The following is a 22,951-nucleotide window of genomic DNA, read 5'->3' as shown; positions in this document are numbered from 1 at the left end:
CATATAGTTGTGGAAAAGAACATAATTTTGAGATCATCTCTGATTATTTCAAACAAAATATAAGTATTGGGGTGTGCAACGTGTGTGTGTGTGTGTGTGTGTGTGTGTGTGTGAAGTTGTTACAGACATCTCAACTCTCTATCTTAGCTGACGAGCCCAGGATTTGAGTTCAATTAAATACAGTCTCATAAAATACAGAATTGTGAGTTACATTTTTTCTTTATGTGCTAGTTCACTTTCCTTATTATTTTTTCTCTGTACATTAAACTATTTTAAAGTAAAATTTATTCAAACCTTGGAAGAAAATAGTTTAGTTGAGGATCTAAGACTGTGATTTCCTTTAAATTTAGCACTGTTAATACAACAATATTGAATTAAACAATTTCTTAATAGGACTTCTGGGGGCCTTTAATGTATTGATGTACACTATAAATCTTTAACCTTTTTTATGCCTATTAACATCTCCTTGAAAAGGTTTTCAATTTACACATCAGTTTCGAAAATGCTGGATTCATTCACAAGTCAGTTCTCAGGAAAGGAGAGTTTTTGCTGCTACTTTTTGTTCCTTACTTCTTTTAAGTCCTAAGAGAAAAATGATTTTTACTCAAAGTCTAGTTATGTTTTTTTACTTTATATATATATACACACACACACACACAAAAATGGAGGAAATTGTTTTTCAAGTTATCAATAAAAAAACACTGGTTTGGAGGATTATGTATATTATTCCCTTTACTTTCCCATATAATCCATATTTCCTAAAATTAACATTATTTTCATAATCAGATATAAAATTTATTTTGATTTAGTAAATAGTGTCTCACTATTATATAAATCTTTAAAACTACCATAGAAGGAATTTTATCCCAAATGGGGAAAATGAAAACAACAAATAAAGCATCCATTTAGAAAATTCCTTTCAAACATTCTACATAAAACAGTCCCCTCCCCCATCAAATTATTAAAAGGTAATTTTTCTGAATTATGTATTGACAACAAGCAAGAATTCTGAAACAGGAATTGATCCTGGTGAAGAAACAACTTTAGAATATTTTAAAGGAAACAACCTCATCTTTATTTGAGCATTTTAATAATACTTAAGCACTTAGCATGCATATTTTCCAAAATATTACTTAAGTTGCAGACAATAAATTTTGTAAAGCCCTTAAGACTCTGAAAAAAAATAAGTCTTCTTGACAGTTTTAAGATGGTAGTAGAATATTTAATCCAAGCAAACATTTAAGAATGGTCAAACCTCATTTTATTTTTCTAAACACATCAAAAGTGGTTTGCATTAAATGCTTTAACTATATTTAAACAAAGCTTGAAGCAAAAAATTTATCTAAGAGAAGTTTACAACAAATTGGGAGTATCTTTTATTTGTATCTAATTTAGTTAAAAGAACAGAAACATTGTTTTATTTGCCATTTGGATAAACATTATAATCTGATATTAGCAACCAAAACCAGGGCTACTTATATAAGAAGGTATAGTGCTTCCATGGAGCACTGAAAAGACAAAATATCCTAATTATTTATTTGGAGGAATCAAATGTAACAAAAATATGTTATTAAAATTCATAGTATTCCATTTATTTATTTCCAATCTTACTACTTTTTGTACTAATAGTTTCATCAATTCAGGTAGCCTAATTTTATTGATATAAAATACATTTGTCAGCAAATACTTATTGAGCATCCAGATTTAGATCTAAGGTCAAATTTTCTATTTTATTATTGTCACCAATAAAACTGCACAACTGTATCATAAAATTCATTATTTCTAATTATATTTTGGGTTCAAAAATAATATTGAATACCTCTCAAAAATGTCATAAAGAATATATTAAAGTAACCTTCCCAATCAAGATATCCTGAAATAGAAAATACAAATATATTACATCTGATAATTGACTATTTCACTTTCTCATTTTAGAAAAAGGCAATACAAAAAAATTTTTTAAGTGAATACTAAGTTTTTTCATTGACAGTATTTCCAAAGAATACCAAACACAAGAATGTCTGTGTGTCTACATGTTATCTAACTCTTGGTTTTGAGAGAAATCTCTGATCTTAACAGTTTTAGAGATGGTGGAAGGGACTTCACCTGAAATCTTAATAAAAATGCACCTTCCCTCACATAAGCCTAGTCATTAGGAACTGAAAGGGAGATAGGTTGTTTTAAAAAAACAAACCGAAACAAAATCAGCAACCTCACCATAAGTGGCAATGTAGTCCTAAGAAGAGAGATAGTAAAGTACCAAGAATGTACAGGTAACTTTTTTGAGCTAGCACATTTTTCATAGTAACTACATTCAACACAGGCTTGCTTCTTTCTAAAAGACAAGACATTATATGATTTTATTCATTGAAAACTTATTTTTAAAAGAAAAACTTAACTATGGTGATAAAAATTAAAGTGGTTGTGCATGTGCATGCGCTAGTACATCGGAAGGGTACTGATTTAGTGTTACTAAGAAATTATAGGGGGAATGGAAACTTTCAATATTTTGTTTCTGGTGATGGTTAATAGACGTGTGTACAATTCTCAAAACTCATTAATCTGAACCAGGATCTATACATTTTATTATATATTAATTAAACCTTATTAAAGAGACCATACCAGTAACTGGGAATCAAGAACATGAGGTAGAACTGAAAAGTTGAGCGGGTTTTAAGGCTCCTTAGAAATTGAGGCTTCATAGAATGGTTTCTTTGTTTGGTTTTAAAATGAGTGAGTTCCTAGAATTCAATATATTATTATAAGCTAATATAAATACAAAGATTTATTATAAAACAACTTTTAGGTTATGTACTTTTCTTGATATTAACTCGCCTTGCTTACTTCCATTACTATAGATGACAGAGACTACATTATTCAAGATATACCAAAGTGTTAGTAAAACAATGGAAAATTAAAAGTCAAGGCTCTGACTGTTATCTTCCAAGTCATCTTTTTTGAAACATTATAATGACATAAATATATACTATTACATCTTTTAACCATCTAAAAAGAAAAATCAAAACAGAAACAGAAAAAAATTGGCCATTTACAACCAAAAATACTAGACATTGGCACAGCACTAAACTTAGCACTTCCAGAATGAACTGCAAGGATAGCATTAGAGTTCAAATAACTCAAAATGTTGATTTCTCAACCACTTTCCCAGTTTCCCACACCTCCCCCAAAGAAATTAACTTTGAAGAGTTTATTTGATTAAGCAAAATTTGAAAGCAGAAGGATTAAAAAGTGAAAATGGTGGTGCAGAAATTAGCAGAGGTGGCACTACCTGAAAGCTCATCAGAAAGGGGAGTGAGAACAATATCAGGCAAGAAGGGTTTGGAAGTATGGATCAGAACAGGAGCACTTTTAGCACTGCGTATATAGGCCGATGGCAGAGCACATTCACCAATGGATCGGCTTCTCATGGCTTTAAAAAAAGGAAAAGAAAGAAGTGGGAAAGGAAAAAAGAAGAGTGACTATAATGAAAGGCTTGTGTCACAGAAAAAGCAGCAACAGAGAAAACTAAAAGATACAAAGGAAGGAAATTTTAAATTAAAACATTTCAGCACGGCAAATATTGGCAAGCTGTAAGAAAAGAAATCAGAGAACACATATGACCTTTCAAATGTAAATATTTTGGTGTAAAGCAGGAAAATGCTTTTTATTATTAGCAGTTACAATGGTATAGCATTAAAAAACAGCAGACACTTTAATACGCCCTATGTTCTCAAAACCAAGGGTTGATAAGTTCATTGAATGGAAACATCAAAAAGAACTCAGTATTATTAGTTCAAATAAATTTTTGGTACCATATTTGGGTCTTTCTTTGAGCCATCTGAAGCAATTCTGAGCCATTCTTCTTAATAAAGCTAAATTTCAAGAAAAATAATCCCTGCTTTCATACACTTCCCTAATAAACTATCAAGGACATTCACAGATTTTTTTTTTAGAAAATTTTATGTAATTCATAATCTGAAGAATTGAATCTTATGGTATTTGTTTCTGGTACGAGAATACTTAATCATATCAGTATCTCTTATTTACATGAAAGTTAATACAATTTTATTTATTCTTGCAATCTTTATTGTTGAAAGTATTGTGTCCCCTTTTTCCCCCATTGACCTCTTCTAGCTTGCCCACGCCCCACCCCCACAATTTAAAAAATTTAAATAGAAACATTTACAGAAAATAGAATTGTAATCAGCATGAAGAATCAATTACTAAGGAAAGTAGAGAGTTTGTGCTTATTCAGAATCTTAAGCATAGTATATAAAAACTTAGCACTGCCCAGCTGGTGTGCTTCAGTGGTTGAGCGTCCACCCACTAACCAGGAGGTCACCAATTCAATTCCCGGTCAGTGCACACACTTGGGTTTCGGGCTCGTCCCTAGTAGGGCGTGTGCAGAAGGCAGCTAATCTATGTTTCTCTCTCATTGTTTCTATCTCTCTCCCTTCCTCTCGCTCTAAAAATCAATAAAAACAAATTTAAAAAAAAAACAAACTTAAAAACTGGATTACTTTTTAAAAATTGCATTTGTAGCTGTATGTCTTGAAAGGAGTGTCACAAGTTCACAAGACTAAAGGCAAATTTTATTATATTTAAAACTAAATTAATAATTAAGTTTAGCTCAGCCGGCATGGCTTAGTGGTTGAGTATCAACCTATGAACCAGGAAGTCACGGTTCGATTCCTGGCAGGACACATGCCCAGGTTGTAGGTTTAATCCCCAGTGTGGGAGGCAGCTGATCAATGATTCTCTCTCATCATTGATGTTTCTGTCTTTCCCTCTCCCTTCCTCTCTGAAATCAATAAAGATACATTAAAAAAGAATAGCTTTTAATAATTAAGTTTATACTTCCCAAACATTTATTAACGTGACTACTAGTTTAGAAATTTTTTAATAAGTAGTTACGTGTATTGTTGTGTATAGAGGACTTTTAAAAAACAATATTGCATAATATACAGTGAAATCGTGTCATTGGTAAAAAACATTTGGTTCACTGATACCTAAATTCCTTAGCCTGTCACACAGGCCTTTGCAACTAGCTGCAATAAAAACTGAAAATTCATCTCCAACTCTTCTCCCATCCTGCTGTCACACAGAATTTTACACTGTTCCCAGAAAATTTCATGCTTTCACAACAGCATGGCTTTGTGATTTCATGGCTTTGTACTTGGTCTTTTCTTCCTGAGACACCCCTTCATACTCAAAATGGCATTTCATCTGTGAATCTTTTCTCACTCTCCCACATAATTAACTTATTAGCAATAAAGCAATGAACAAAACAAGAACTCCTGCTTTTTACAAAGCTTACAATCTATTTTTAGTGGAGTGTATGTTTCCTGTGTCAGCGTCCCACCTTTTCAAATGTAAAAACTATATCCTCTTATCTTTATATCTCCAAAGTCAGGCTCATATGAACTTAATAAATGTTTACTGAGTGAACACGTGTATTTGAGCAGCCCAACATAATCATTTCAAAAAACGAAAGTTTCAGTTGTGAACATATAGAGAAAACCAGAAAAATTATTAACCAAAAACTAAAGGTATGTCAGAGTTTATAACTGAAAAAGAATGATAGATTTTTCAAAAAAATTTTATTTATGTTGGCAAAATAAATAATTCCTGAAGAGCAGTTTTTAGATAAATTTATGTGCAGCAAAGCATAGAAGGTAGAAATATATTAAGGCAATGGCAACAATTTTTCTTCAGTGTATGGCTTGTATTAAAAATAAGTGTATTTTAAAATGGAACACATATACAAAATGTTAGAATCTGGCTCTACTCATATTTTCCTGCTAGCTTCTTGTTTTTGTGAAAGTGACCAATAATTTTATAATCCAATCTGAAATAACTGTTCTGCTGATTTCAAGATAATCACTCAGTAAAACTTGTTACAGCAAAGACACACACAAGGCACAACTTGAAGTGCTTCTTGTTAACACATACCATCTACAATTATAATCAGATGTGATTTGCAGAGATAATTCTTTTAAAACTAAACTGAATCAAATTTTTGATTACACAAATGAATTATAATATGTTTTCTCCTATTTTTTCCCTTGGGTTAGATAATTCCTTCTGTTCCTCTTTTCCACCACCAATTTGAAGAGATGGGGCATTTCCCTTAGAATTTCTTCCATAATTGCAGTGATATGTCAGTGTTAAGACCTGGGATGAATTCTTCAAATACCGACCACTACGTTTGTTACTATACTACAGGTCTTTATGCATACCTGGAAATCTGGCAAGTGCCTCACAACCATGCAACTCCCACTATAGAAAATTAGAATAAATTAACTACTGAAATTTTTGCAGTGATCAATGATTCTCTCCCATCATTGATGTTTCTATCTCTCCCTCTCCCTTCCTCTCTGAAATCAATAAAACTGTATTAAAAAAAAGAAAAAAGTAAAAACACATTTTCAAAACTACAAGCATGCTAATTTTTAAAGGATTCTTATCTTCACTTCACCCTTCTAAAAATAAAAAATAAGAAAAATAGATCCACTCTAATAAATTCATTTTGGACCACACTATCAAAAACTGTAACCTTCACTCCAGAGTTCCCATGCAGTGTAAGAACGTAGACAGCAAATGTGAAAGATCACTAAAAGCATATAAACGTATAAAATAAACAGGAGGAAGACAACTCTGGCCTTTTCTCACTTCCAAAACGTAACACATATTTCTCACTAATTTGAAATTAAGTTCACAATATGTACACATGTGTGTTCACTGGAAGAAATATACCTATAAGTCCTCAAATTTAGGCCCAAATGTGTAATAAACATAAACTAAGAGGAAAATTTGAAAACAGAAGCAGTGATATATTTATTCCAAATGTTGAATACCAGGTTCTAAGTCATAACTGCAAACATTTAAAATTGCTTCTCACTGAATATATTCTATATTAAGTCCTAAATTCACTGTACCTCCTTTTAATATTTGCTGGCATAGCAAAACCTTAAAAAATTTAATTACATTTTAAACTCAGTATGAATAACAGAAAATTTCTTATTAAGGCCATTCTGAGAAATCTGAGGGCTAGAGGATTATGGAATGTTTAATATTTTTTTAAATGAAGACAAGTTGTCTTTAAGTGAAAAATAAATCCTCTTAGCATTATTCCAATCTGAAAACTCTAGAAAGCAATCAATAAAATAAGTGTTTGGATATAACAAAGTTACTGTTATAAATTTCACCAGAGACTACACTAGTGCCCTCATGAAATATAAGGACATCAAATGCATAGATTAGTTTAGGCTACAAGTATAAACAAAGCTGCTTAAAGTTAAATTAGTCTTTAAAAGTTATATATTTTATCACTCTATCAGGTAAATCAGTCGTGAGAAAAAACACAATACTTTTTTTAAAAAAATACAGTTTTTATTTATTTTTTGAGAGTGGAAGGGAGAAGGAAAGAAAAAGAAACATCTATCCGCTGCCTCCTGCACGCCCCATATAGGGAATGCAGGCCACCACCTGGAAATGTTGTGCCCTCACTGGAAATTGAACGAGCAACCTTTAGGTGCACAGGACAACACTCTAACTGAGCTACATTGGCTAAGGCAAAATATGATAGTTTTAACAAGAGGAATTTAGGTTTGTTATTTAAAGGACTATTGCATAAAAGAGAAATGTAAAGTATATTCCCAATGTGATTTATTTCTCCCAATTCAAGTCATACAATTAAGAAATAGAGAATGATAGACTTTTAAAAATAAAATTTTCAAAGGCAAATCTGTGATTATTTCAAATGTCTAAACCACTTTCTGTTCCTAATGAATATCATATATTTTTTAAATTAATTGGGGTTTACAGAAAAACTGAGTGGCAAGTACAGAGTTCTAATATATTCTCTTCTCACCAGCACCAGGTTCCCCAAATATTAACATCTTGCATTATTCAGCAAGGAATATTTGCTACAACTGATGAGCCAAAACTGACAGCTTATACCAGGGATCACTCTTTGTGTTGTGCATTCTATGGGTTTTGGACAAATTTATAATGACCCATATACACCATTACTGTATCATACAGAATAACTTCACTGCTCTAAAAACATTCTATGCTCCCCACCTATTCAGCCCTCCTCCTTGCCCTGCAATACTGCCTTATCCCATAACCAGAAACCACTTTACAGTCTCCTTAGTTTTCCGTCTTTCAGAATGTTATATAGTTGAAACCATAGATAGCCATTTCAGATTGGCTTCTTTCATTTAGCATTTGGGACTCCTCCATATATTTTCATTGTCTAATAGCTAATTTCTTCACATCTTATATAATGAAAGCCTAATATGCTAAATGTCCAGTCATCTGTTTAACCAATTAAAGTGTAATATGCTAATGATATGCTAAGACCACTCAACCACTTGCTATGACGCACACTGACCACTCAGGGGCAGGCAGTCGACTGGTCACTATGATGTGCACTAACTACCAGGGGGCAGACACTCTGACCGGTAGGTTAGCTTACTGCTGGGGTCCAGCCGATTGAGACTGAGCAAGACGGGCTGGACACGCCCTAGAGCCCTCCCATGGTCCCTCCCCGGCTAGCCAACCTCCCAAGTCCCTCGCTGGCCCCGCTAATGCATTGGTGGGGTCCCTCGGCCTGGCCTGCACCTCTCGCAATCCAGTACCCCTCAGGGGATGCGGAGAGTCGGTTTCAGCCTGATCCTACTCAACATAGGAACTGCCCTCTGGTGGTCAGTGTGCTCTCATCAGGGGGAGTGCCTCTCAGCCAGAAGCCAGGCTCACAGCTGGTGAGTGCTCCCCCTGTGGGTATGCACTGAAGAATCCCAGATTACAAGAGGGTGCAGGCTGGACTGAGGGACCCCCCCTCCTGCCCACCCTCCGCCACAACGTGCACCAATTTCATGCACCGGGCCTCTAGTCTCTAAATAATATTCTGTGTGTGGATGTACCAGTTGTTAATCTATTCACCCACTAAAGAACAGCTTGGTGTTTCTAAGTTTGGATAAGTCAGCCAACCTCCCGCGTACCCTCCCCCGCAGTTGGCCCGGCCTGATTGGCCCCAATCAAGGCAGGCTGGCCAGACACCGCCCGTGCACGAATTCATGCACCAGGCCTCTAGTTATGAATAAAGTTGCTACAAATACTTGTGTGCAAGGGATTGTATGGATGTCATGTCTTCATGCTACCTGAATAATTATCAAGGATGGTAAGAATATGTTTAGTTTTTTAAAAAACTAACAAACTGTCTTCCAAAGTGTCTGTACTATTTTGCATTCCCATCAACACTGATAGTTACTATTGCTCCACCACTTTATCAGCACTTGCTGTTGTCAGTGTTCTGGATTTTAGCCATTCTAATAGGCATGTGGTGGTATTTCATTGTTTTAAGGGCAATTTATTTTTAAATCCTACAGATTAAACCTATAGATATATCTGCATATATGTATAAAGTATGTAAGTATACATAACTGTATTCTGTACCATTTTAATAGCACAAAATTGAAAACTAAATGTTCATCTTCAGGATATGGTACTTCCATGTAATGAAATATAATGTAAGAAATTCAACAATTTCTGATATACAATAATCTTTAAAGTGTATCATTATAGCTTGACTTCACTTCCTAGCACTCTCTTCCTTTCTTACCTCATACTCCAGCCACTATGACCCCTTTATTCTTTCTTCCTCAAATACCCAAGCACACTCCTGCTGCAAGCTTTTATTTTTTTTTCTTCTGCTCAGAACGCTCTTTCCTCTAGATATCTGCTCTCACTTTATTGCGGTCTCTGATCTTAAATCATATGATTAGATAGATAGGCCTTCACTGACCTCCCTATCTGGAACAGTCCCATTTTACATCCTACACTCTCTTGTCCCTTATTCTACTTTACTTCACAGCACTACTTCCTGCAATTTTTACTGTTTTATCTATTTTTTATATGTCTCCCCAATACTACAACTGTTAGCTTCAGTGGAATTTATTAGCGTTGTTCCTTCCAAAAGCCTCAATGCTTAGAACAGTGCTTCCATAATGAGTACTTAAAAATACTTTTTTCGTTTGAAATGTCTAAAAAGCCATGGTTCACAACGGTGTGTATATTGTACTATATACACAGGCTATATGTAGAAAATATCTTTAGCAGCATGCTCAAGAAACTGAGAATAGTGGTTGTCTCTAATGAAATGAAGTGGGAAGGTGAGGAGTAGTAATGAGGGAAAGACCAAAATGTGTATACTTACATAGTTTGAATTTTTAACTAAGTTCATTAAGAACACAAAATATTAATTTTAAAAATTAAAGAAAATATATGTCCAAAGAATATTCTAAATTTAATTTGCTGCTTCTTTTATTATTTTCTACCTTTAGCAGGTACCTTTATTACCAAAATTTTTAATGCTTTAACTTTTTACTTCATAGGTTTCTTCAATTAACAGGTATGATTTAAAGACAAATATTATTCATATATATAATACGTCTTTTAAAAATTAGAGATATACCGACATGTTAATAATGGTTACTTCTAATTAGAGAGCTAAAGAGTCTTTACATTTAAACTTTTACTCCCCACACTAAGTATAAACTACTTCTATAAAAAATACATGAAGAATTCTAAAGATATTCAACTAAGATTTAAAAGACCATGATTTTGCCTGGCCAGTGTGGCTCAGTGATTGAGTGTCAACTCATAAATAAGGAGGTCATGGTTTGATTCAGGTCAGGGTACATGCTCAGGTTGCAGAGTCGATCCCCAGTAGGGGACGTACAGGAAGTGATTATCTCTCATCATTGATGTTTCCATCTCTTTCTCCCTCTCCCTGAAATTAAAAATAAAATAAATAAAAGACCATTATTTTTAAGTCTTTTAAATGTTTAATTTCTATATTCTTTCTAGTTTTGTTTCTTCATTTAGAATGTAATTCTTAACACTTGAGAACTCATTATTTTATAGATGACATATCCTTACAACAATGGTTTTAAGTTTCTTTTAAATTAATAGTGTTTTCCATTAAATATAAGATACATTCCTACAGAAAATTCTCCTTCCATAGAATCGTAGATTATAAAGCCTGAAGTAACTACAAGCAATTTTGTTTCATGCACTACACAGATGAAATAAATAAAGTTTAGAAAGTTCAGTAAATTTTCGAAGGTTATCTAGCTATCTAGTAATGAAAGAAGAGTAAAAAAAGAGATTAGAATGCAGCCCTTTTGCTTTTCCTTATAGCACTCATTCTACTACAATTCAAACCTAGTTAAAAATCTCTGAGAGGAAAAGGAATAAAATGGAGCTAAATCTATAGTATCCTGAGTGATCCTCCATCCAGAAAATCTTCCCATCACTGTTACTTTGTTGCTATTCCCAAGATTATAGACATTTTTTCCATGTCTGTTAGAAGCAGCAAGGAACCTAGCAATAGACTCCACCTTGGACTCAGCTGTCTGCAGGTAGAGAGCATGTATTCCTTACTGAAAGTCTGAAGCCAATCTAAATATGTAATTGTAGTACTGAAAGTTTTCCATGTTTGTGAGTATATTCACTTAGTAGAAACTCTACCAGTTAATGCATGAGTTCTGGAAAGTGAATCAGTTCTATTTCAACTCTGTAAAAAAACAGTTTAGAATTATTGACAGTACAGTAAAATAAACTACAAAAAAATAATGTAAGATAAATCTTAATACCATAAAGTAATAACACAGCATGTCATTGGACTCTTGAGTACTACTAAAAAAAAAAAATGGTTTTGCTATAGAAGTGTTTCATTTAACAATAAAAATCAACTGGTGAGAAAAATGCATTTAGATACATTGTTACCAAGTATTATAAATGGATTCCCCTGTACATTTCTCATGATTTTAAGGAGTACATACCAACAGTTTTTTGTCGTACTATACTCCTCGCCTTTTCAGTTCCTGGGGAACCAGTGGTTGTTGCACTTCTCTGTCTCATTGGGGCTTGGCCAGGCTGATCACGACTCCATCCTCTAGAAAATGACTTGTCAACTGAAACTTTCTGAAATTCATGTCCAACTCCTAGAAATGTAGATTTGCAATCTTAATATATCTGATCAATAATCTTTTCAGATTATGTGTGCCACCTAACCTCAGATTCTTAGATTTATTCATAATATATATATATCTAAGTGACAGTTTGACTGGTAGCTATGACATGCACTGACCACCAGGGGGCTGACGCTCCGACCAATAGGTAAGCTTGCTGCTGGGGTCCGGCCAATTGGGACTTGGTGAGAAGGTCTGGACACACTCTGGAGCCCTCCCGAGGCCCCTCCCCGGCTGGCCAACCTCCCACGGTCCTTCCCTGGTCAGCCAGCCCCCATCAGCCCGATCGGGACTGGGCTAGACAAGGCAGACACGCCTTGGAGTCCCTCCCCAGCCCCAATCATGCACCAGTGGGGTCCTTTGGCCTGGCCTGCACCCTCTGGCAATCCAGGACCCCTTGGGGGATGTCGGAGAGCCAGTTTCAGCCTGATCCCTGCAGGCTAGGCCGAGGGACCCCACTGGTGCACAGGCCTCTAGTATATTATAAAATAACAAGATAAAATGCTTGTGTACTGTAAGGCTTTACTGAACTTATTTTATGTAGAAATCATATTCTAAAACAGATGCAGAGTTTTTAAAATATGCCATCGACAATGACTATTATAAATTCTCTGCCACCCAACTGACTCATAATAGAAATGAAACATCTGGATAAGCCAAAAGAATAGGAAATGAGCTAACCAAAAACCAGCCTGAGGTGGAAGTTACTAAATATCTACCTGTCAATAATAGCTACTTGGGAAATAGTCCTGGAAAAAGTAGTTTGGTCACATACTTACCATCTAGTGTTAAGTGTGAAATGTGACTCAAATATAATCTCTAGTTAGAAACTATTAAGAATGGAAAGTACTAACAAACCAAGGATCATAAAAACATGTATTAGTGACATAATCACTGTTACTGCCTCTCTATCCCTTTTAAATATTAGGGAGATATGCAGTCCACATGTAGAGTGTTTGCTTTTAGTTAAAAACTAAGAAAACATTTTCAAATAATTATTTTTAAGTAGAAAAATATAAGACCATCATCTAACAAAAATTTATGTACGATAAAGGAAGAGTGTTTGATACATTTCAATTTTGGCTATTAAAAATAAAATATTTAAGATTCTGACTTATTTATCTATAACTCTTTATGTTCAGAACACTTTGTTCCATATCAACATTATTACTGATTTTAAGGTCCTTCAACCTTCAGGATAAATTAAGAAGGGAATATGAAGAGAAAACATGACTTTTAAACTTAACCCTCCCCCTGAGGAGACCAAATTATTTAAACAGATTTATATGGAACATCTCTGTGAACAACTCTTACCTTTCCCTTTATGCTTTTTTTGCTTCTGTTCACTCAGCTTATCCAATGGTAAATCACTGAGATCCAAACTATATAAATTTCTAGCTAAAACTTTAGTTAGTGTCTCCATAGTCAGTGACCATTCAGTGGCTAATTCTTCCCAATAGGTCAATGATGACAAGACTGAGAGTAAATCATCCCAAAGTTCTCGGGATATGTACACATTTAGATTTGCTTTGATCCAGGCAACTATAAGAGTCTATAAAGACAAATAATCAGAAATAAAAATGAAACATTCAAACTCATATATATTCAATTATTTTAAAATTACTTAAACACAAGTAGAATAATATCCATGACCTTTTCTTGGTACATAGTAATTCATGCAATCATTAGTATCTACTATATATTTCAGTTCAACAATTGCCAACTCTCAATATTCTAGCAATTAAGACAAGGTGCCAAAATTGAAGAGAAATCTCCTTAAAGTTGCTCTTTAACGTTAATATTAAATAAATGCTTTTTATAAAGATACAAAATCTCCCTACACTATTAACTGTTGAAATTACTGAGTAGTTAATGGTTACTGAACTAAAAAAACAAACACTACACCCTCAAATTAAAGCTAGAAATCACTAACTATAAAACTTGAACATTCTAAAAATAAAAATTAGAAATGTACTTAACTTAGTGAATGTATTTTTGAAAAATAATATGTAAACTGAAGAAAATTAAATTTCATTGTAAAGATACCAGAGGAATTAAGTGTTCTGTAATAAATCCAATCATAGTAAAAAACTTATACTGATACTGCAGATATAACCTATTAAAGAAACAAGTCAAAAAATAGTTTTTCAAAAGCTGAACTCTAAAAATTTTATTAAGAAATTAAATTTACACATTTAGTGTAAAGATGAAAATGAACAGAGTTTATAGTACAGAAGATTAATAACTAGTGAGCCTCCATTCTATCTTTAAATGTTCAGATTACAAAAAAGTTATTCCACACAGCAAGGTAAAATTTTATCTTCCTATAGCTCCCACCATTGGGTTAGTTCTAACAATGGGGAAATTAAAGAGAGAAAGAATAAAGGCTAATGACATCAAGAGGAGTTTAGATAATAAATATAGCTGGTTTCAAAGGATTTTTCACTAGCAACATAGACTTTTAGGTAAACTAGCATATTTGAAAATAAATTAATTTGAATGGTTATACTTATGGTCAAGAATTAGATCTCAGATTTTGACATCAAGAACTATTTTTACCCATATATTTGTATTCAATGTGTCATATTAAGAAAATATTTTGCTTTCTATTTTCCAAAAAAATTCATAATACATTCAAAGTCAGTATTTTATCCTCAGGTTGGAAAACATGATGTATAAATTCCTATAAAATCAAACTACCACTGATACTTCAAATAAAGAAGTGAAGAGAATAAAGTCTTATGGAACAGCATAAGTAAAAATCTTGATTATTTACTACTTTTCATTACTGTGGAACAATATAAAAGAAAGTTTTGGCTCTCCAACAGGACCCGAGACTTGGAAACTCATAAAGCAAACAATCAGGCTACTACTACTCATGAAGCCCTCCAGCAGCTTTTTGCAATCATACAAGTATGCTACACAAAAGATAAAGTAAATATCATCAGCCTGGGTTAACCCTTTTTTCTCAGACTTGATATTTCCTCCACTTTTACAGTAGATTATGCATTTGTACATATGGCAAATAGCATATTTAAAAAAGCAATTTTTAATTTAGCTTTACAAAAACTACTTTAATATAAAATGATCTCCGATTTAAAGCCCCCCCCCACCACCCCCCCGCCCAGGTAACAGAGAGCTCAGTGAATCTTAAAAAAATACGTATCTATCCTTCTATTTAACTATTTATTTATTTATTTATTTTTATTGCCTGAAAAAGTGGTCCTGCAAGTCGACCTGCCAAGGTCATATTTTTTTTCCCCTGGAACTGTAGAAAAGCTTGTGATGGCATCTTCAGTACAGACTCTGTGACTCTGAGCAACACAAGCAGCATCTGTTCCCTTAAAGTAAAAAAATTAATTAGTTTCCTTCTTGCATATGTATGCTTTTGATTAATGAGTAACTTTCAAATTATTATTTGCTTTAAAAATGGTATTATCTTTAAATAACTCTAATAGCAAATATCTTCCAAAATTTTAGAATTCTGAAATACTGAAATTTTAAATTCTCCTTTATAAATCTATATCATTTTAATTTTTCAGCCACAATGCCCTCTCATCAAATAAATATTTATGCAAAAGCTGAAAATTTGGGGTGAAAGTGGTGAGACTGTTCCCATTCTATACCCCACAAATTAAGTAGCACACTTAGGAAACTGTTTGAAGAACACTCATTCAACTATATAATATAGTTCTACCTTGATCCATCTTTACAATAGGGAGAACCACCACATATCTAGAATTGAAACAGGCTCAATTTAAAAAACTACATGATTTTATTAACCAATGTCATACCAATAAATTCAATTAAAAAAGAAACACTACATGATATTTTAAGATTAATAAATTACTATGAGCCTGACAAGTAATCAAGGACCATCACTCTATTGCCTCTTCCCATCTTTTAAGTTTGGCCATTTAAAAAATATATATTTTTATTGATTTCAAAGAGGAAGGGAGAGTGAGGGAAAGAAGAGGAAGGGAGAGGGAGAGAGAGATAGAAACACCAATGATGAGAGAGAATCATTGACTGGCTGCCTCCTGCACGCCCCACATTGGGGATTGGGCCTGCAACCCGGGCATGTGCCCTGACTGGGAATTGAATCGTGACCTCCTGGTCCATAGGTTGGAGGTCGTCCATAGGTCTACGCTCAACCACTGGACTGGCCATTTTTTAACCCTTTTTTTTAACCCTTTATGTTCTTTGTGTATTGCAAACCAAGCCATCCTAATAATACCTTCACCTTTCCTCTTTCTCCTTTGATGTTTATTATTAAGACCACAAAACTACCATATTTGCACCTAATAATTCAACCACATGTGAAAAAGAGGCTGACAAGGGAATTACAGTTGGATGTATAGTGAGGCTAACAGGCTAAGTTCCTATCACAGCCCCTCCTCTTTGGCTTTGTTTTCTGGCCCATTTTAGACATAGCAACACATGGAGCAGTCCATGTGAGAAAAAATACAGCAGAAGCAGCAACAGATTCCATATTTAGATGTCATGGTTATTCTGGAAAGTGAGGACAAAATAAAATAGAAAAGTATCACTCAATGAAAAATATCCTGAATTTATTAACAAATGAATGCACGGAATCATTCATTAAATAAAAATCAAAGATGCCACATTTGTAATCCTAGGCTTCTAGCTTAGCTTTATGAAAAGCTATTTGAAGTAAACTGCATATGCAATAAAGTATAGATTTCCAAATAAATCTTATCTGATTTGTGGTCAAACCTTAACTCACTCATGTATTAGGTAACCTTTCACTTTATGATACAATAATAATGATTTTAATTCATAAAGACTTGTAAACGCAATAAAAATATGTGGGTAATCTTTCATTATGCTTTTACTTAAAGGAATTGATAACATTTATGAAAAGAATTCTAAAATTATGTTCCAATTTTAAAACAAGACTCTCTTTAACCTGGCTCCACAGCATTGATCAAAGCATCTAAAAGGTAAAAAAGGGCAAACGAACAAAATAATTATTCAAAGTATTTTAGTTACTGGCAAATAATAACTAGGGCTCTGAAGTCAGAAGGACCACAGTTCAAAGCTCAGCTGTGTGAACAAGGATAAATTACTTAATCTCTTGTGCCTAAGAATCATAAAAAATAGATATCATCAAGCTCATAGGATGCTATCAGGATTAAGAAAATACATGTAAAATGCTTGAAAAAATATCTGGCACAAAAAAGTGCTCTAAATAAGTTAATAACAATAACTACTTATAAATACAATTATATTAATACTTTTAATAAAGATTTTTCCAAAATAAAGCCATTTTTCCATACAGCAAAATATAAACTAAGCATGTTCTTTGAATAAGAACTGCCATTCTTTAAGAATGAGTCATGGAGAAAAATTATATGTATAAGGATGTTGACTGTCCTCCCCTCCTCCAACAACAAAATGAAATAACTACATATTCATCAATAGGTTACTGGTTACGAAAATTATGGTACACATATATGGCATAATACTATGTAACTATGTGTGTGGTTTGGTGAGAGAACTTTTGGCCATCTTTTATTTTCTTTTTCAAACTTTTCTTTGAATTTCATAATGAACATGTGCCATTTTTATAAAAACAGAAGAACAGCTCTTCTCATCTCCCCCAAAGGCCTATTTTTTTCCATTCAATTAAACCAATCTTTATAGAGTAGCAATACTAGCTAAGGTACTATACTAAGAAATGTAGGAAATACAGAAACAAAACAACCAGTATATACCTTTTAGGGCCTCTCAATTCAGTGAGATAAACAGAAATTGATACAAGTAATTTAGGGATTAAGACAATTTGACAACTATAACAGAGGTACAAATACAGAATTAAAGGAAGAAAGGAAAAAAGTACAAAGATATGTGGAAAAATGAAGGTGAAACTAAGGACAGTTAATGATAACAAAAAAAAATGGCAGGAATTAGACATTGTAAAGGAAAGTTCAGATGTGCTCAGGAAATTTGATAAAGCTGGAGGCAGAATCCCACCTTGTAAGACATTTAGGTTTGAGAAAGGGCTGGAAAGCAAGCAAGGGCCTGACTGTACATGGCCTTAAATGCTAGGCTGAGGAATCAGGCATTCATACATTCCATATTTACTTATTCATTCATTCACACATGCATACATGCATTCAATCCTGGGGACACCGGATGTTATCATATGCTCATTTTAGAAAAATAAGCCACAGGGCTTTTGGAAGTTTGAACAAAGATGTTGAGATAGCCCGGCTAGGGTGGCTCAGTGATTGAGTGTCAACCCATGAACCAGGAGGTCACAGTTTTATTTCCAGTCAGGGCACATGCACCGGTTGTGGGCTTGATTTCTAGTAGGAGGCGTGCAGGAGGCAGCAAATCAATGATTCTCTTTCATCACTGATGTTTCTATCTCTTTGTCCCTTTCCCTTTCTCTCTCTGAAATCAATAAAAACATTCTTTTAAGATTTTCTTTAAAAGATGTTGAGATAAAGTGAAGGAGACTATTGTTGTCATCATAATTATATAAAATATTATATTCATTTATTCAATAATAGAAGCCTATAAAACATTGTAACAAGCCCTGTTTACAGACACTGTTCTCTAAACACTTCTATACCTATACACACAATATAAAAAACATAAAGAATAAATATTTTTACCAAGTCTTTTTGTCCATTGATACTTGCACAACCATGAACCGATAAATGTTAAGAATACGTTTACACATATCTGTGTGCTCATCCAGAAGACTTTTTATTTCATTTGCAGGTTCAAGAAGAAATATATTTGATGAGTTTATAATAAACACCTAAGACAAAAGAAATCATTAGCCATTCATTGTAGAATTTCAATGACAAATTTATTATTCAAAGAAAAAAAAACCTTAGATGCTGACTATGGTAACAATAAATTTAAAAGCATAAGATGAGAGATTAACCCTATACAATAAAGAAGTAATATGCAAATTGACTGTCACATCCTCTCCCAAGATGGCCGTCCTCATGTAGTCACAAGATGGCCAGCAGGGGAGGGCAGATGTGAACGAGCAGGCTAGCAGGGGAGGGCAGTTAGGGGTGACCAGGCCAGCAGGAGAGGACAGCTAGGGGTGACTGGGCTGGCAGGGGAAAGCAGTTGGGGGGGGACCAGGCCTGTAGGGGAGGGCAATTAAAGGTGACCAGGGTTGGCAGGGGAGGACAGTTGGAGGAAATTGGGCCGACAGGGGAGCAGTTAGGGAACAATCAGGCTGGCAGGCAGAAGCGGTTAGGGGCAATCAGGCAGGCAAGCAGTTGGAAGCCAGGAGTCCTGGATTGTGAGAGGGATGTACCAGATTGGAAAGGATGCAGGCTGGGCTGAGGGACACACCCCTCAGTGCACAAATTTCGTGCACCGGGCCTCTAGTTACATATAATTCTACTTCTACCACAAGCTTGATACCCTGAAATATTAAATCTGTGTATTTTATGTTTATCTAGACAAATTTTAAATTACTATTAGGCATGCCCCAAGTAAGTAAAAAAGAGCATTTTTTAAAACTGAGAGCTTTCACATAATAATGCTATTGCTGTCATAAAATGAAAGGAACAATAAAAAAAAACAAATAGTTTAGAAGAAAAATGATACCCAAATCAAGAGTTTTCTGAATGAGGTGTTCAAAACCATCGTTCCTCTTTTTACATGTTTATTGGCAATGTCTGTACATCTCTTTTGATAATAAACAGACTGTATAAACAGGCTATATATTATAGTACTACTAATTAGGATCCATCAATATGTATCTTCAATTAAATTTATTACAATCAAATCATTAATTATACTTTGTTATTGAGGACAAAATTATAATGGTAACAGGTATGTGGCAAAGGCACTCAAGGACACTTTGCAAAAGAGAACATTGCATCCATTATAAACCTAGGACACTTACATCTTTTACATTCATAACTCTGATTTAAATCCCCTGAATGAACTGTATAACAAAATACGTTGTAAAATCATGTGAGAAAAGTACATTAAGCTAACTTTAAAACAGTTAAAATAGAAAAAAGCTGACTGTAAGCTTAGCAACACTGACCAAGAAATGCAAGAGAGGTACAAATAAACATTAGAAATAAAATAAGGATACAACTATATATCCAGAAGAGAATTTTAAAATGATGATAGTTCACTGGATAACTTTATGCTAATAATTGAAGATTTAATGCTTTTTAAAAATATATTTTTACTGATTTTTAGAGAGAGACAAAGGGAGATGGAGAGAGAAGAAACATTGATGTTAGGGAGAAACATCAATCACTTGCCTCCTGAACCCCAACGGGGGATCGAACCCACAACTTGGGTATGTTTCCTGACTAGGAATCAAACTAGTGACTTTAGGTGCATGGGACAACTCTCAACTAATTGAGTAACACTGGACAGGGCAAAATACTACACTTGATCTTAGCCAAAAGGCCGAGAAGCGATGGACAGGGCAAAATAAATTATTTTGTGGACAAACATAAATTGCCAAAAGTGACTTAGGAAGAAATAAAAAAGATGTATGCATTGAAACCATGAATGGTAATCAAGATCTCTCTGACCCATCTCTGAACACCAGGCCTGGAAAGCTTTACAGGTAAAGTTTTGCCTAACCTTCATGAAAGATGATCCCTATTTTACACAAGCTGTTTGAGAGACAAGGATGAAGAAAAACCACCCAACTTATTTTTATAAAACTATAATCCTATTACCCAAAACAAAAAAAGACTATATAAGGAAAGTAAATAAAAGACCAATATCACTTATGAACATATGACCAAAAAAAAAATAGTAGCAATTCAATGAGCAAAATATAATACTTTATGACCAACTAGTATTTACCCCAGAAATGATAGGATGTCTTAACATCAGAAAAGCCTGTTAATATAATATACTCTATCAATAGATTTAAATGGCAAAAAAAGTATGACCATCACCATGTATTCAGAAAAACCATTCAGCACTTATTATTAAAATAAAATACTTTATTTTAGCAAACTAGGAAAAAAATGTATAATTCCTTAATTTGAAAAAGAGTACTTATCAAAAATATAACAAATGCTATAACAGCAACTGAACCTGAGAAATATTGCCAAAAGCCAAAAACAAGACAAGGGTACTCACTATCATCTCATTGTCCTCAAGATGCCACTCATTCAAAAGGAAGTGGTGGAGCGGGGAGCAGAGAATGAATATAAATATGAATAAATTCAAAAGGAAAAGACAAAACTGAACTCTGTAGCAATCTGGAAGAAAAGCTTTCCAGACAAAAGAAGATGCAGATATAAGGTAACTGAGGTGAAAGCCTGTGCAGCACATATGAGAAACAGCAAGGAGTACAGAACGAGGTGAGTAAGGAGAAAAGGGAAATACATTAAAAAACAGAGACAGAGCATGTAAAGCATAGATTCTCACACTACTAGCGGTAAAAGAACAAGTTTCTTCCACCAATCTTTAGCAGAAAGTTTCTATTATAAATATGATTAAAAAAAAATAAGGAAATGCAAAAAGACATACAAACTCAAACTTTCATTATATTCAATGACTCAGTTTATAAACTTACTCCCAATTTTACAATTATGTTGTGGGCAGGCACTAGACAGTCTATGGATTACACTCTGAGGAACAATCTACACTAATAAAAGACAAAGATGCTAATTGACCATACTTTGCTACGCCCACCAGCCAATCAGAGTGATATGCAAATTAACCCAACAAAGATGGTGGTTAATTTGCATATACCGGCTGGGAGCGAAGACTGAAGACAACTAGAAGGAAGCCAAGCGCTGCAGAAGGGAGCAAAGAAGAGACGGCGGAGACAGGAATGGAGCCGAGGTGGTGGAGGCGGGAGCGGAGCCGGGGCGCGGCGGGCGGTGGAGGCATGGGGGGCAGGAGACAGCGACAGTAGGTGGCAGCAGGCGGCGGCGGTAGGAGGCGGCAGTGGGAGTGGGAGGTGGCAGCGGAAGGTGGGAAAGGCGGGAGGTGGTGGGGAGAGATGAGGTGGCGAGAGGTGGGAGGCGGGGGGAGGCGGGAGCGGGAGGCAGCAGAGGTGGAAGCGAAGCCCTATTCTTGCAGGAATCTTCCTGCAACAGGCCTCTGGTCCTTTATAATCCTACCAGAGGCCCGGTGCAAAAAAATTTGTGCACTCGGGTGGGAGAGGGGGTCCCTCAGCCCGGCCTGTGCCCTCTCGCAGTCTGGGACCCCTTGGGAGGTAATGACCTAATGGCTTAGGCCTGCTCCGGGTGGCAGAGGGTAGGCCCAATCCCAAGGTGCAGCCCCTGGTTGGGCTCAAAGCAGGGCCGATTGGGGAGTTGGGGCGCCGCCACCTGTCATGCACAGAGCAGGGTGGATGGGGAGGTTGCAATGCCACCCCTAGTCACGCTCAGGGTAGGGCCGATTAGGGGGTTGGGGCGCCGCCCCATCACACTCAAGGCAGGGTCGAGGGGGAGGTTGCGGCGCCACCCCGTCACGCCCAGAGCTGGGCCAATCAGGGGGTTGGGGATCTCCCCCGTCACTCATAGAATAGGGCTGATAGGGGAGTTGGGGCACCGTGCCGTCACACACAGAACAGGGCAGATCAGGGGGTTGGGGCGCCGCCCTCTCACCCACAGAGCAGGGCTGATCAGGGGGTTGGGGCGCCTTGCCCTGTCACAAACAGAGCAGGGCGGATAGGGAGGTTGTGGCCCCGCACTGTCACACACAGAGCCACAGGGCAATCAGGGGGTTTGGTCACTGCCCCCTGTCACGCTGCTCCAGGGGCCAGGAGGCCTCACTGCTCCGCTGATTCCGGTGCTGGGAGGCCTCACTGCTCCGCTGTTTCCGGTGCTGGGAGGCCTCGCGGCTCTGCTGATCCTGGTGCTGGGAGGCATATTATCCTTTTACTATATAGGATAGAAGCCTGGTGCACGGGTGGT

General features: G+C 35.5%; 1 protein-coding gene and 1 long non-coding RNA gene across 2 annotated transcripts in view; both read right to left on the bottom strand.

Moving 5' to 3' along the window:
• Positions 1-2,735, bottom strand: part of LOC107182465 — a 23,661-nt gene extending 20,926 nt beyond the window's left edge. Inside the window, exons 1-2 of the long non-coding RNA XR_001513180.1 lie at positions 2,623-2,735; positions 1,820-1,873 (exon numbers count right to left, since the gene is read on the bottom strand). This is a non-coding gene — a long non-coding RNA (uncharacterized LOC107182465). The remainder of the gene's footprint in view (positions 1-1,819; positions 1,874-2,622) is intronic.
• RALGAPA1 (Ral GTPase activating protein catalytic alpha subunit 1) overlaps positions 1-22,951 on the bottom strand; it is a gene marked incomplete at its 5' end in the record, with an annotated part of 288,956 nt that overhangs the window by 189,610 nt on the left and 76,395 nt on the right. The window contains 5 exons of the mRNA XM_015561310.1: positions 3,290-3,430; positions 11,853-12,014; positions 13,356-13,593; positions 15,253-15,382; positions 18,686-18,834. Of these exons, the coding sequence (XP_015416796.1) occupies positions 3,290-3,430; positions 11,853-12,014; positions 13,356-13,593; positions 15,253-15,382; positions 18,686-18,834 (820 nt within the window). The remainder of the gene's footprint in view (positions 1-3,289; positions 3,431-11,852; positions 12,015-13,355; positions 13,594-15,252; positions 15,383-18,685; positions 18,835-22,951) is intronic.

The sequence above is a fragment of the Myotis davidii genome, unplaced genomic scaffold (genome assembly GCF_000327345.1).
Source record: "Myotis davidii unplaced genomic scaffold, ASM32734v1 scaffold176, whole genome shotgun sequence".
Taxonomy (NCBI): Eukaryota; Metazoa; Chordata; class Mammalia; order Chiroptera; family Vespertilionidae; genus Myotis; species Myotis davidii.
The sequence above is the reverse complement of the archived record's forward strand: the minus strand, read 5'-3'. Positions and strand labels throughout refer to the sequence as shown.